This window comes from Entelurus aequoreus, linkage group LG11 (genome assembly GCF_033978785.1).
Source record: "Entelurus aequoreus isolate RoL-2023_Sb linkage group LG11, RoL_Eaeq_v1.1, whole genome shotgun sequence".
Lineage (NCBI taxonomy): Eukaryota > Metazoa > Chordata > Actinopteri > Syngnathiformes > Syngnathidae > Entelurus > Entelurus aequoreus.
The window spans coordinates 58,017,277-58,033,971 of NC_084741.1; the positions used below are offsets into that span (position 1 = coordinate 58,017,277).

Consider the following 16,695-nt stretch of genomic DNA (forward strand, 5'->3'; position numbering starts at 1 on the left):
AATGATGCCTTGAGTTTGACATGTAATTTAAATTTTAAGTGGCTACTCAAATCTTAATGTACGTACTCAATGGTACTTTGAAATTGGCAATGCACCCAGACTGCAGTAAGTGAGGGTACTCTACCTGTATGTGCCTTTGACTCTTATGCAAATGTATTTTATTTCCAGCTAACCTATTCACCTTTTATTTATACTTACAGGGGTACTTATATTTACAAGGGCACTTAAAAAAAAAAAAAAAAAAATTTTTTTTTTTTTTTTTTTTTTTTAAATAAAAATACACAAATCTATCGTATAATGAGCAAAATAAACACACAACAAAGTATTAAGCGATGAAAGTAAATGTCCCATGGTTTTATGAAATACACCTTCATCACATATACACGGAGATGCAAAGCGAATAGGGTCTCTATTGTGTAGAACTGTCCAGCACATTAAGATTGATGGCACAATATCCTATGGATTTGTTTGGTGAATTCCTGAAGAAATTCCACAACTAAGTAAAAAGGTCAACTACTGAGCTTCGGGCACAGGAGATAGTTTATTACCCCCTAACACGTCTTCAGGAAAAATGGTGTCTCCGCTAACAATATACCAAGGCATAACATAGGGGTGTCAAACGTATGGCCCGAGGGCCGGATCAGGCCCGCGAACAGGTTTTATCCGACCCGCGGGATGAGTTTGCTAAGTATAAAAATTAACCTGACATTTTTGAATGAAAGAAACAGCTGTTCTAAATGTGTCCACTGGATGTCGCTATAGCAATTATTTGTATCTTTGTAGATGATGTTATATATGTACAAAATAAACCACATGATGTTAGTACATCAGTCGAGGAAAGTGATCAAACTACATAAATAATGTAATTTGATTTTGATGTAATTTTTTTTATCTTGATAGATTGAAAATTAACACCGATGAGTTGAGTGATGAACATTATCACATAATTTATTCAGAAAATATAAATAACGACAAATAAAGATAGAATACTATTAATCGCAACATGTAAGTGTAAAAAAAACAACAACAACAACAATATGATTTGTACAATTTCAGAATGTGCTTGTTCTACTTTTAAACAAAGAAAACAATCTGAAGTTGTCTTTATTTTTAGGTTATCGTGCCGTGATTTTCCCAGTCCGGCCCACTTGGGAGTAGATTTTTCTCCATGTGGCCCCCCCATCTAAAATGAGTTTGACACCCCTGCATTAGAGTGTGTTGAAACAAATTTAATAAAACCATTACATTTTTGAAAAAAATTGTAAGTAGATACAAAATAATTCTCAAACCCCCTGCAGTACCTCTGTGGACCCCATGGGGGTCATGGACCCCCTGTTGAAGACCTATGATTTGAACGAACCAATACTCTTTTAAGAACCTATATTTGTAGGAGGTGTTTTAATGAGATATATCAAGAACAAAAAGCAAAACGGAGTTTAATCCTCATTATCTGGTAAAAGTTCCATAACACTCTTTTGTCCAGTCAAATTAAGAAAAAGAAAATATCGTCAAAAATGTTGTATGATATACAAATATGATGTAACAAGTCATTGTTAAAGGGCCCCTCTAATACTGACAGCATTGGCACCTTCTTCACAAGAAACATTTCCCCTAAAATATACACAGTTGTGGTTTTATAACGACTCAAAATCAACGTTACTTCACATCAAATAGTCCACTTAAAATATATTTTTGGGGGAAATATATCATATTTTGTGTGTTTGCCATAGAAAAAAACAAATTTATCTTCACAATAAGGGCATACAACAAACCAAAAAAACATAAACAAATAAAGATCGAATACTATTAACCGCAACATGTAAGTGTCCATCCATCCATTTTCTACCGCTTATTCCCTTCGGGGTCGCGGGGGGCGCTGGAGCCTATCTCAGCTACAATCGGGCGGAAGGCGGGGTACACCCTGGACAAGTCGCCACCTCATGTAAGTGTAAAAAAAAAAAAAAAAACATTATTATTTGTACACTTTCAGAATGCGCTTGTTCTATTTTTAAGCAAAAAAAAAACTATCTAAAGTTGTCTTTATTTTTAAGTTATCGAGCCGTGATTTTACTTGGGAGTAGATTTTTCCTCCATGTGGCCCCTGATATAAAATGAGTTTGACGCTCCTGGCATAATATGAGACATCTGGAGTGATTTTCATATGTTTTATTGATGAAAACATCTTCTGGCCCATTGGACAGGTGACATTACATAGCTAAAAGCTATTGAGAACGAAATCCATCGAAGCCCAATCACAGATTCCAGAGAGCTGCAACAAGTGCAGCCTCTGTTACATTTATAGATATTTAAAAAAAAAAAAAACATAACACTCATAAAAATAGACATACAAGACAAGGATCTTCATTTTTCTTTTCCCTGTGTGTTTTGTAAAAGACTGCACCATGAGGAACATGAAGTGTATGAGACAATCCACCATCTCTAATTGATAGGCACAATCACTAACAGACTTCGGCAAAAACAGCAACAAAAAAAAGGCAATACGACGCCCGCACAATCCAAAGGTTTCCATCAACAAAGACGATCACTGAGAAGAAGTATGTGGGCTAAAAAGGATGATAAAGGAAATATTGCAGTTTAGGCTTGGTTCTGCTCTTCAAAAGTCGTGACTCACTTTGTTTACATACCAGCAGGAGAGGCTGCAGCGTGAAGTGGAATTGGCAAAGCTGAAGCATGTATTCATATATGTACAAAGAATGGAGCCTTTTCCAACAAGTCACAGCAACGACTGTTTTTAGATGACAAAAAAAAAGAAAAGAAAAAAAAGAAGAAAAAAAAAAGTCCTTAAGATGTAAAATCAGAATCATGCTTGGTAGCCCTGGAGAGATCAACCCCATCACCAGCTGCACCCATCTCTCCCATTTCCTTCCTTCTGCCTTTTATTTTATTTTTTTTTAATAATGTCTCACTTCTGTCTGTTTCCTGCACCCCTAAGTACATGAAAGAACACATGGTAGGTGTTTTACCGCCACAAATGTCCGGCCTATCAACATAAAGGCTACCAGCCGGTCACCAAAAAAAACAAACTTTGGTGTTCTCAGAGAGGCAAGCTTAAACTAGCAGCTCTTGAGCAGCGGCTGAGGAATTCCCGGTCAGGGTGCTACAGCAAATAAGTCTCGTCATCTTGAGGTGTCGCGGCAAACATTCTTCAAGCGGGAAACGTAGAAGCGCGCGCACACTCGCCGTTTGTCATCCCCGGTTACTACTGTATGGTGTTTGGAGCGCCAAGGACCACATAAACAAAGGTGTGTGGATTTGCATACGGACATGTGGGAACCATACCAACGTGCATCCATCCATCCATTTTCCACCGCTTGTCCCTTTCGGGGGAGCAGGGGGACTGCTGGAGCCTATCTCAGCTGCATTCGGGCGGTATAGGCGGGGTACGCCCTGGACAAGTCGCCACCTCATCGCAGGGCCAACACAGATAGACAGACAACATTCACACTCAAATTGACACACTGGGGCCAATTTAGTGCATCCATCCATCCATTTTCTACTGCTTGTCCCTTTCGGGGGTGCAGGGGGACTGCTGGAGCCTATCTCAGCTGCATTCGGGCGGTATGGGCAGGGTACACCCTGGACAAGTCGCCACCTCATCGCAGGCCCAACACAGATAGACAGACAACATTCACACACTAGGGACCATTTTAGTGTTACCAATCAACCTATCCCCAGGTGCATGTTCCCTCCGGAGTACCCGGAGGGAACCCAGGCAGTCACGGGGAGAACATGAAAACTCCACACAGAAAGACCCCGAGCCCGGGGATCGAACCCAGGACCTTTTGTATTGTGAGGCACATGCACTAACCCCTGTTCCTAATCTGCTCAGTGGCCTTGTGGTTACAGAGTGTCCGCCCTGAGATGGGTAGGTCGTGAGTTTAAACCTCATTACCTCCCTGCTTGGCACTCAGCATCAAGGGTTGGAATTTGGAGTTAAGTCACCAAGAATGATTCCCGGGCGCGGCCACCGCTGCTGCTCACTGCTCCCCTCACCTCCCAGGGGGCGAACAAGGGGATGGGTCAAATGCAGAGGTCCAATTTCACTACACTTAGTGTGTGTGTGTGTGTGACAATCATTGGTGCTTTAACTTTAACTTAACTTTTCCACCATGCAGACAAATCCAAATATTTTCTAACCGCCCCCTGCATTTATGTTTTTGTCAGTTCCACATAAAAACGTCTGCACACACCAACCTGTGCACCATCGCTCTCAGACTGTAAAGAAAAGTGGTGCCAATTCACATGACAAATGACCCCTATGGCCTGCATGCTCAGTCTGAGGGGTAATAGGCACTTAAACACACACATAGATAGTATAGAGCTTTGCACTTAATTCCCCCCTTAAAAACAGGGTTTTATTGTAAAGAATCTAAAATCTTTGGTCTGTAACAACCATGTGTATACCCAAATGCAAAAGGAGATGCGGGTTCAGAGTGCTCGTGCACTAATGGGCTCCTGATTGCCGGGCGCAGTCCCACACGTGCGCTCTGAAGGCCCTTTTGAGAATTTTTTTATTCACATTGAATGATGTGCTTGAACCGCATGCATTCATACTCGGCGTATGAACACAAACACAAGCTTGGATGCAAAAACGTTTGTGGAAAAATGCAGAGTTCTTCCCCCCTTCCGCCGGGCCTGGGCTCCGTGCTGGCTCAGTTACAGGGCAGCCAGGTGGAGTAGCCCGGCTGCTGGCAGGCGAACATGGGCTGCACCTGCGCTATGTAGTAGTTGCTGAAGTTGCCGTCCGCCACGTACGGCGCGGGCTGGTAGTAACACGTGACGTTGGCCACGTTGGGGATGACGTTCTGCTCGGCCAGGACCCGCACGGCCAGCATGGCTATGAGCCCCAAGGTCTGCCGCCGCTCGTGTCCCATGAGGCACACCGTGCTCTCGTTGACCACGCCGTGGAGCGTCATCAGGTAGTCGTACTTGCGGTCCTCCAGGCCCACGAAGTGGTTCTGAAGGTAGGACTCCAGCTTGCGCTGCTGCTCGCCGATGTCGGGGAAGTCGATGAAGAAGCGCGAGCACATGTAACGCTGGAGCGACTTCATCTCCGACTCCGAGGCGGCCTGGAAGCCCCGCACCAGCAGGTGGCAGTACTTGAGCAGGCCGCCGCCGCGGATCTCCTCCGGGTTGCGGGTCCAGATGACCTTGTGGCGCAGGTGGTCCAGGGCCTGGCCGAAGTCGCCGTACACGCTCTCGCCCATGATGGTGGGGTGGAACGTGGCGGTCATGGCGTTCTCCGAGCACTCGTAGAAGAGCAGCAGGGAGTCCAGCTTGATCTGGAAGGAGTCCACGCTGAACTCGAACTGACGGCGCAGAGAGTCCACAAACTTCAGCTCCACGTTCTTGCCCCGGTTGTTGGAGAGGGAGATGAGGCTCCAGCGGTCCGAGTCGTTGCACACCTTCACCATCTTCTGCACGTAGGCTTCCTGCGGGGGCGGAATGGAGACGGGTTATTTGAACGCACCCGTTCTGACCCCTCGTAATTAAAAGCAAAGAATGTGCTGGGATACGAGATCTAGCAGGCTGAGCTCGGGTTACCTTCATAATTGGTTTACCCCAATCCTCTTAGGCACTTTTTACTATCAGCAAACTAATCTAATTGCACATTAAGCTCACTCGCAATGACCGTTTACACAAATACAATTAAATCTTACCACCATTCAATTCAATATAAAACATAAAAGTGTGTAAACCAAGGACGTCCATAGAAATCATAGAAATGTGGGAAAAGACCTCAATCCTACCTTTAAAGTCAAAGGTGTAATCTTCTCTTTATTTACGCAGTCAGGTAAAAAGTCCAAGAGACAGTCCAGAACAATGTCCTTCACTATCTGGAAGTCACTTTCTCCTTTCATGTCTGCGCAGAATATGAGGTCGAGGTCTTTGAAGCCCAGTCCGCTGTCTCCGTGCAGAATGTGGCTGGCCGCGGACCCGTTTAACCGGACGTCCCGGACGCGGATCTGCCTCTCTTCCATCCTGCTGCGCACCACTTTGACAATCTGCCGGGGTTGCATCTGCAGCGTGGGGAAGTTCCCCCGTCCGTGGATGGGGATGGTGTCCGTCAGTATGGCGTCCAGGCGCTGCACTTGCTCCCAGCTTAGGACGCTGACGCTGCCGCCCTCCGCAGCGGGAAGACGGCTGCCGTTCGAGCCGCTGCCGCCCTCGGACATGGTGACGCTGCGAAATGCCGTGAAGGAAAATGGAAGGAAACGGGATCGGATGCGTATTTACGCACAAAGTCAGGTCCGTGGAGTGACTGGAAGCGCGTCGATTATCTGCATTTTTACAACAAAAACTGCCCGAGTGGGTGTTAAACACGGATAGTGAGTCGCAGATCCACAAGTTGCGCACTTGGAGTGAAGAAGACGATCCACGGACGTGGAGTGAGTGCGCATCACACGCGTTGAAGGTGCGTTATGATCCACCAGCTGCTGGGCTTTTCCGGCTCCATCGCTCAAAGGCACGCCTATGATTTGATCAATTTGCATGAATAGAAGCTGCGTCCTCCCCCCGCCGCATCGGCGCCGTGCAGGGAGAAAGTGTGTGCGTCCTCCAAAAGGGACAGCCTTTTTACGCATTGGATCGTTTCTTCTCCCGCTGCCAACTAATGTTCCGCTTAAAGCGACATGTGCGCGGATGAGGTCCAATTTGCGTTCCTGGAGTCCATTTAACGCCAGATACTCCCCTGCTGGTGAGGAGGTTAACTGCTTCCCGCACAATCCAATTGTCCACCATGTCGATAGCAAGGGTAGTATCAGTATCGGGTCGATATCAGCATGATGAAATTGATATTTTTCCAGTTCCATTTAGTTATTTTTTTTTAGCTTTAATCAAAAATAAGGAGAACAAATAGTAATGAAAGCTATAAATGATTTAATTTCCGTCTGTAGTCCGCAGAACAGGTTGGTGTACACTGCAATCTAATATTAACATTGTGAATAAAAACATATTGTTATATGTGCATGTTGGACACAGGAGGACTTTGAATGATATAATTTAAAATGGTGCTGTCAACTATACAGTATTAAAATCATATTAATCACACTTTTGAATTTGGACTAATCAGGATTAATCACAGTAATTAGTAGGGGTGTGGAAAAAATTGATTCGAATTCGAATCGCGCTTCTGACGTTGTGCGATTCAGAATCGATTCTCATTTTTAAAAATTAAATTTTTTTTTTTTTTTTAATTAATCAATCCAACAAAACAATACACAGCAATACCATGACAATGCAATCCAATTTCAAAACCAAACCCAACCCAGCAAAACTCAGAACTGCAATAAACAGAACAATTGAGAGGAGACACAAACACGACATAGAACAAACCAAAAGTAGTGAAACAAAAATTAATATTATCAACAACTGTATCAATATTAGTTACAATTTCAACATAGCAGTGATTAAAAATCCCTCATTGACAATATCATTAGACATTTATAAAAATACAAATAAATTAAACACACTGTGTCCAATATTTTCACAAAGATAAAATAAGTCATATTTTTGGTTCATTTAATAGTTAAAACAAATTTACATTATTGCAATCAGTTGATAAAACATTGTCCTTTACAATTATAAAAGCTTTCTACAAAAATCTACTACTCTGCTTGCATGTCAGCAGACTGGGGTAGATCCTGCTGAAATCCTATGTATTGAATGAATAGAGAATCGTTTTGAATCGGGAAAAAAATCGTTTTTGAATCGGGAATCGAGTTGAATTGAAAAAAAATAAATCGATTTTAAATCGAATCGTGACCCCAAGAATCGATATTGAATCGAATCGTGGGACACCCAAAGATTCACAGCCCTAGTAATTAGATTAGATTGGTTTATTTCAAAGGGGACAATGCAATTTCATAAAACACATGACTACACATGGTTAAAAATGCCAGAATTAGCCATCTGTGGTCCCCTGGTCATAATGTAAAAAAGACAGTAAAATTACAATTTAAAAGAAAAAGAATAGAGAAAGAGAGAGAGAAAGAAAAAAAAGCACACAATATGATAAAATCTAAAATACAAAATCACAACATAACATTTATCTTTGCAACAAATCTTTTAGATAAGCCACATTTTCTATTTGTTTGTGAAGGCCTTGTAAATTGTGACCAGTTTAACCTCCTCAGGTACTGAGTTCCACACATTTGCACTCCTTACTGACCAGGCCGACTTACTGAAAGTGCTCCTGCGCACAGGAATATAACAGTCACCTCTGACAAGAGCCTCGAGTGACACGCTCACGGCTGTTTATTTGGCTGATAAACTCTGCCAGAGGATCTGGAGCCAATTCATGCAGTTCTTTATAGGTCACTTTTAAGTCTGCAAATGTGCGAAGACTGTCCCAGTTTAAAATACTGTATACTAAAATATTCCTTGCATGTTTAAAAATACCCCAACTATTAGACACTAATGTATTATTGTCAGAATGTCAAACAGGAATATTTTTATAATGTTTTACTTGAATGCACGTTGTTAATTTGTTAACAGTTTTATATATTTTATAAGTACTTTCTCACTCAACTTTGCACTTACGTATATAACAACCCGCCGTGCCTTTCACTTAAGACAGGGGTGTCAAACTAATTTTAGATAGGGGGCCACATGGAGAAAAATCTACTCCCAAGTGGGCCTGACTGGTAAAATCACGGCACGATAACTTAAAAATAAAGACAACTTCAGATTGTTTTCTTGGTTGAAAAATAGAACAAGCACATTCTGAAATTGTACAAATCATTATTTTTCCTTATTTATATTTTCTGAATAAATTATGTGATATTGTTCATCAGTCAACTCATTGGTGTTAATTTTTAATCGATTAAGATAAAAAAATTATATCAAAATCAAATTAAAGTATGTCATTTATGTAGTTTGATCCTTTTCCTCGACTGATGTACTAACATCATGTTGTTTATTTTGTACATATGTAACATCATCTACAAAGATACAAATAATTGCTATTGCGACATCCAGTGGACACATTTAGAACAGCAGTTTCTTTCATTGAAAAATTTCAGGTTAATTTTTATACTTAGCAAACTCATCCCACTGGCCGGATAAAACCTCTTTGCGGGCCTGATCCAGCCCTCGGGCCGTTTGTTTGACACCCCTGAGTTAAGGGCATGGTTAAGGTAAAGGAGCATATTCGGTCAAATAAATCACGTGATTAATCTGTTTATAAATGCAATATTTTTGTGATTAATCGCATTGGGTTAACTTAAATTTCAAAAATTCCTAATCAAAATTTTTAATCTTAATTACTTTACATCTGTGATTAATTTGATTTTAAAACAGTTTAACAGCTGTAATATACATTTGATTTATGTTCTTTTAACCAATTTCCCCACCCGTAATTGATTCAAATTATAATCATAATCAACATATTAAAGGCAAAATCATTCTAGGATCTTTGAACATTCTCAAGTACTGTAAAAAGGATTTCCATCTGCAACACTGGCCCAGTATCTCCTTTGTATCAGATCAATGTAAAATATTTCTACTTAACATTAGGGGTCATGGTCGATCAAAATGCGGATAACAAGTGAAAATCTGTGTTCATATTATTTACAAAAACATACATTGGTATGATTGATACCTAAGTTTGCAGTATCACCGAAAGCTACTTAACATACTGGATCACTCCTGAGAACAAGGGTCTGGATTCTGAAGCTGCAGCTCAACATAAATCACATCACAACATTATCACACAATTTCCTAATTTTCTTTACACCATAATTCAAACTTAACTTTATGACATTTTGCTCATGTTTGTAAATCACTCACTCACTTTTTAGCAAGTACATCTAAAGATGGTTTGTTTCATAATTGGCTTTAACTAAACCAGGGGTATCTAAATTGTGGTGGAGGCTCATAGGAGCGTGTTTTTAGTGGCCCAACAATGTATCAAGAACACCCTACGCCCCTGAAGGGGGCAAAAAAATCTGAAAGTAAATGGGTAAAAGCTTAAAAATTGATAATACGCACTGTCACCTATATGTAACGTTTGGTTGCAGCCTTTTTTACAACAGTAAAGTTGATTTTAGTAGACAGACCTCAATGGACAACCCTGAAGCAAACATTGCACACACACATATTGCAACATCGCCTCCTATAGGCCGTGTTGAGTCCTGACACACTGTAATTGTGATGCAATTAGGTTACCAGCAGGTTTTCTTCTTTACGGACACCTGTGGTCCGTTGTTCCAAAGTGTGCCGCAGCCGTGCTGCATTTGGCAGAGTAAAGCTCTGCGTCACTAACGAGCACTCGGCTCTCTAAAGCCTGATTATCCCATTTGCTTAACGCCGAGGCCCATAGAGGAGCTCTGCTGATGCACCGTCACACACGTCCTGTTCTGTGGTTTGTAAAAACCCTGCAGTTTAAGTAGCCAAATAGAAAAATGAGCACAAAGCGTGAGTAGTTACCCCTACTGACTCATCACCTGTCACCACAATTATTTGCTTTGTTCTACTCGTACTTTGCTTTCATGTGAGACAGTCAGGAGGATCACAAAATATTGATATCGATATTTCACATCTGGGAATGTACAAAAAACCATTAATCAGCGATACAAGCGAGCGGAATGCAACTTATTCAATGTGTTTTCCAGGTGTGGCGTGATGTGCTATAAATCGAGGCCACTCCCGTGATTTCTTAGAGCAGTACAAGTCAAATGGAAGTACTCATCCAAAACACAGATTAATACATTTGCTTTATGTTGGCACCGACTGAAATGTATAAATGTAGTTGTGTAACAAACAGAAAGGAAGTATTAATAGTATATACGTTTCCCTATTGGGACATGCTGATGTCTATCCCTGTCATTTGACGGGATTGTGGTCGAAACCACACAGCTGCTCGAAGTATGGAATGCGGATAATATTTCCAAATAAGATATGACGGCTTAGTGCTTAGTGTGTTAGCCTCAAAACACAGGTTCGAATGTCTGTTTGAACATCTCTCTCCAAATTACTCATACAAAACCCAAAACCAGTGAAGTTGGCACGTTGTGTAAATCGTAAATAAAAACAGAATACAATGATTTGCAAATTATTTTCAACTTATATTCAATTGAATAGATTGTAAAGAAAGACATTTAATGTTCGAACTGAGAAACTTTTTTTTTTTTTTTGGCAAAAAATCATTAACTTAGAATACAACACATTGTAAAAAAGTTGGCACATGGGGCATTTTTAGCCACTGTGTTACATGGCCTTTCCTTTTAACAACACTTAGTAAATGTTTGGGAACTGAGGAGACCAATTTTGGAAGCTTTTCAGGTGGAATTCTTTCCCATTCTTGCTTGATGTACAGCTTAAGTTGTTGAACAATCTCTGTTGTTATTTTACGCTTCATAATGCGTCACACATTTTCAATGGGAGACAGGTCTGGACTACAGGCAGGCCAGTCTAGTACCCGCACTCTTTTACTATGAAGCCACGTTGATGTAACACGTGGCTTGGCATTGTCTTGCTGAAATAAGCAGGGGCATCCATGAAAAAGACGTTGCTTGGATGGCAACATATGTTGCTCCAAAACCTGTATGTACCTTTCAGCATTAATGGCGCCTTCACAGATGTGTTAAGTTACCCATGCCTTGGGCACTAATACACCCCCATACCATCACAGATGCTGGCTTTTCAACTTTCCGCCTATACCAGTCCGGATGGTTCTTTTCCTCTTTGGTCCGGAGTCCACAGTTTCCAAAAACAATTTTAAATGTGGACTCGTCAGACCACAGAACACTTTTCCACTTTGCATCAGTCCATCTTAGATGAGCTCGGGCCCAGCCGGCGGCGTTTGTTGACAAATGGCTTACGCTTTGCATAGTAGTTTTAACTAGCACTTACAGATGTAGCAACAAACTGTAGTTATTGACAGTGGTTTTCTGAAGTGTTCCTGAGCCCATGTGGTGATATCCTTTACACACCGATGTCACTTTTTGATGCAGTACCACCTGAAGAATCGAAGGTCCGTAATATCATCACTTAAGTGGTTTCTCCAGATTCTCTGAACCTTTTGATGATGAAATCCCTAAATTCCTTGCAATAGCTCGTTGAGAAATGTTATTCTGTTGGACAATTTGCTAAGGCATTTGTTCAAAGTGGTGACCCTCACCCCATCCTTGTTTGTGAATGACTGAGCATTTCATGAAAGCTGCTTTTATACCCAACCATGGCACCCACCTGATCCCAATTAGCCTGTTCACCGCATGTTCCAATTAAGTGTTTGATGAGCATTCCTCAACTTTCTCAGTTTTTTGTTGCCACTTGTGCCAGCTTGTTTGAAACATTTTGCAGGCATCAAATTCCAATTTAGCTAATTATTTGCAAAAAATAAAGTTTTTCAGTTCAGACGTTAAGTATATTGTCTTTGCAGTGCATTCAATTGAATATAGGTTAAAAAGGACTTGCAAATCATTGTATTCTGTTTTTATTTACGATTTACCCAACGTGCCAACTTCACTGGTTTTGTGTTTTGTAGAAAACCCACACAAGTATGGCTTCCTCCTACATTCTAAAAACATGCATGGTCGGTCATTTGGAAACTGTGATTACGTGTCCTGTTTATCTGCACAAGGCCAACAACAATACTGAAAAAAAATATGAACACAACACTTTTGTGTTTGCTCCTATTTTTCACGAGTTGAACTGAAGATCTTAAACTTTTACTTTATACACAACATACCTATTCTCAAAAAATTTTCACAAATCTGTGTAAGTGAGCAGTTCTTATTTGCCAAAATAATCCATCCCAACTCACAGGTGTGGCATATCAAGATGCTGATTAAACAGCACATAGGTGTGCCTTAGGCTGCCCACAATAAAAAGGCCACGCTGAAATGTGAAGTTTTGCTTTAAAAGCAGTCAGTATCTGGTGTGACCACCGTTTGCCTCATTCAGTGCAACACATCTCCTTCGCATAGAGTTGATCAGGTTGTTGATTGTGGCCTGTGGAATGTTGGTTCACTCTTCAATTTCCATGCAAAGTTGCAGGATATTGTCAGGAACTGGAAAACGCTGTTGCATACACCGATCCACAGCATCCCAAACATGCTCAATGGGTGAGTATGCTGGCCATTGAAGAACTGGGATGTTTTCAGCTTCCAGGAATTGTGTACAGATCCTTGCAACATGGGGCCGGGCATTTTCATGCTTCAACAGGAGGTGAAGGTCTTGGGTGAATGGCACAACAATCAATCAATGGGCCTCAGGATCTCGTCACGGTATCTCTGCACATTCAGAATGCCATGAATAAAATGCATTTGCGTTCGATGTCCTAAACATACGCCTTCCCATAGTATACCCCCAACCCCACCTTGGGGCACTCGATTCACAACGTTGCCATCTGCAAACCACTCTCCCACATGACGCCACACACGCTGTCTGCCATTTGCCCTTAAGAGTGAAAACTGGGATTCATCCATGAAGAGCACACCTTTCTACCATGCCAGACGTCATCGAATGTGAGCATTCACCGACTCAAGTCGGTTAAAACAACAAACTGCAGTCCGGTCGAGGGCTCGATGACGGACGACAAGCATGCAGATGAGCTTCGCTGAGACAGTGTCTCACAGTTTGTGCAGAAATTCTTTGGTAATGCAAACCAATTGTTGCAGTAGCTGCCCGAGTGGCTGGTCTCAGAAGATCATGGAGGTGCACCGGCTGGATGTGGAGGTCCTGGGCTGGTGTGGTTACACCTGGTCTGCGGTTGTGAGGCCGGTTGGTTGTACTGCTGAATTCACTGAAACGCCTTTGGAGACGGCTTATGGTAGAGAAATCAATCAATCAAAATGACTCAAAGGGCTGCATAAACCACAACATCTTCGGCTCTGATCCCACATCAGGGCAAGAAAGAACTCAACCCAGTGGAAACAATGTGTAAACTTGGAAGGGACCGCAGAACTTTTATCTTTAAAAAATAAATGGGTCTTTATTTATTTATTTATATGTACAAATGTATTAATATAAAAATGGCCCGAGCCCTTTGATTTTTTTGGTATACGTCCTAAGTAGAACAAGATTGGACACCTGTGATCTAGAAGGTAATTAAAAATAGGTTTACTCATACAGTATCACTACTGATAACTACTTATCTTTGTGAAAAATAAGAAGAGTTTGTTTGCTTCCTTTTGACAATGAGTTTGGCAGAAGAACTTATTCTGCTATTTAGATATGGAAGAAAGATCCAATGGGCAGCAGTAAGAAGACATCTGATTTTTACTGTACTCTCTTAGAGATGTGACCCAAAGTAAACATCTAATAACTGCATGTCAAATTTGATCAAAAACACTCAGAAATGGTTGCAAAGCGTCAAGGGCCCTACTAGAGGTGACAACAGTATGAGAAAACATGATTGAATGCATGACTTCAAGACAAAGCTCCACTCATTTATGTCCCTCCAGTCATCTTTCACAAAGATAACAGGAATTCCAGGAGGTTGACTTTAGTTCCTCCTGGCTTTCCATGAGCTCATCTCACTGCTAACTGAAATAATGTCATTCCCTTCCTGCTTTTCAATCAAAATGCTTCAGGAAAAAAATGTCTGCATATTCGTTGTGTCAAGAAAATGGTGTGTGTGTGCAAGGGCGTAGGGGGGGTCTTTGGAGAGAACAAGCTCCAGTAATCAATTCAACACAGAGGACTCCTTTATGTCAGTTGTTTGAGCCCAGTGGGGATGGTGTGTGGTGTGTTTGGTTTCATGTTATTCTTGCAGATTAAAGCTTAAAAGGTTACTGAGAGGATCATGTTTCGCAGTGAGATAAGGAGGCCCATCTCAGCCAGTCTGCCTTATTAGAAGGTCTTTAGACGCTCCCGGGCTGCACTTCCATGTACAGTGAAGGAGTTAAATGCTGCTAAAGCACTTAAAAAAACTAATAGATGTGAAGGACTTGCCTTAAATTTGGTGCGTCAGGTTCGAGTCTGCTGTCAACATGCATTCGCCAGATCCAAATCCAACCTCACCTGGAAATCAACTACTGAAAATGAACAATGATACAGACACACCTTCAATTCAATGCATACAGCAGACTACAATCCTCTGTCCCAAGAGCTATGATTGGTAGCTTAACTCACATACTCACTAAAACTATACATAGATGACGTGATATCAATCCAGTTAACCACAGAGCACATACAGACAACCAGGAAAACTCAAGATTCAGTGAGCACTGAACCTACACGGTCTGCATGAGTCAGGCAAGTGAACCACTATGATCAGTGACCTGAAATCAGCCTATATTACTAGTAATTACTAATTAGTCAATACATAAAACTTTTAAGTCAAAATTGACATGTAGCTACTTACAGATATATATGCATACAGTATAAAGAAGTTATTTGGGGCCCAGAGGTTACCTTGACAGAAGAAACCACCTGCATTGTCAGAAAATAATAACTATATCTGTTCAGTTGTTCTCAAAACTACTCAACCAAATAGTAAATTACATTTGCAAACTACTGTTAGTTCATAAACGTATTTATTTATAGCTTTAAAAATACAAATTACAACAGGGGTTGAGTAATGTGAGTGAAACAATGCTTGTGTTTAAGCATAAAATTCATAGTCCAAGTCAGTAAAGAAAACATTTTTTTAACTACCTAGCTTGAATTATATACTGTAAGTACAGTTGCAAATCTGCATTAGAAGCTGCCATGGCAGTGCCTAATTAGAACCAACAGACAGCGCTTCCTATTTTTTCCGAACATACTTTAACACAATAAAGATTCAAATGTGAACTCACGTTTTTACATTTTAGTTAGCTCAGTCATGTCTGGAAAACAACAGAGCGACTGAGTCAGACAACCTACCAATAACAGCTCCACACGGTTCTTAGTGCAGAACTGCCAAAACAGAATTCAAACGACATTGGTATATTCTGAAAACTGTTCAAACTTTTATCACCTGACAAAACAACATCAAATGTAAGGTTAGAAGAATAAATAAATCTATGCCAAGGATGTAGGAAACTGAAGAACCTGTCGTGGTCGAAGAAAGCTCTGAGACCCAGCATTTCACAGATTTTGTAGAAACAAGCAGTTTCGTAGATGCTGTAAGAGCACTGTACGCCACTGCTTCACAAACCCTGGAAAGATGGAACATTTTCTGCACAACTCAGGGATGCGCATCTTTAAAGACAAGGCACAATGTTGGAATAATTGAAGCATCCCTCTCCTATTCACCACAAAGCAAGGGTTAGCTGTAATTTCAGTTAACAGGCTTACCTCCCTGTAAGAAAGTATTCTTACGGAGTACCAGTGGATTTTGCCCTGAGGCATGACAGACATGTTTTATACTGCTTGCAAATTGGAGGAAAAATGTCAGAAAAGTCAACCACAGTACAAGGCCTTTAAAGGCCTCAACAAAGCTTTTTGACACAGGGAACCGTCAAGCCTTCGGACTAATTCTGGGAAAGCTGCCCGGGAAAGTATATTCGTGCCTTGCAACTGCTGCATGACAACATGTCTGCCACAGTACTCAATGGCAGTGGAGATGAAACAGAGCCATTCAGGGTAGACACTGGAGTCACTACACCAAGACTATACATCAAACTCCAGAAGTGGAAATTATGTTCAAAACCATCAGGCAATTTCTCCACAACAGATTTAGGCCAAAAGGTTGAATCACCACCATATTACACAATAAGAGCTCTTGAAAGAAGACCTACAGAG

General features: G+C 41.2%; 1 protein-coding gene across 1 annotated transcript; it reads right to left on the minus strand.

The window, feature by feature from the left end:
• Window positions 1-2,076: 2,076 nt before the first annotated feature.
• On the minus strand, window positions 2,077-6,379 carry LOC133660740 (terminal nucleotidyltransferase 5A-like). The gene is made up of 2 exons (XM_062064321.1): window positions 5,772-6,379; window positions 2,077-5,453 (listed from the first exon to the last, which is right to left on the minus strand). Exons 1-2 carry the CDS (start codon window positions 6,195-6,197, stop codon window positions 4,674-4,676), a joined length of 1,206 nt encoding a protein of 401 aa, XP_061920305.1. The 5' UTR covers window positions 6,198-6,379; the 3' UTR covers window positions 2,077-4,673.
• Window positions 6,380-16,695: the final 10,316 nt, after the last annotated feature.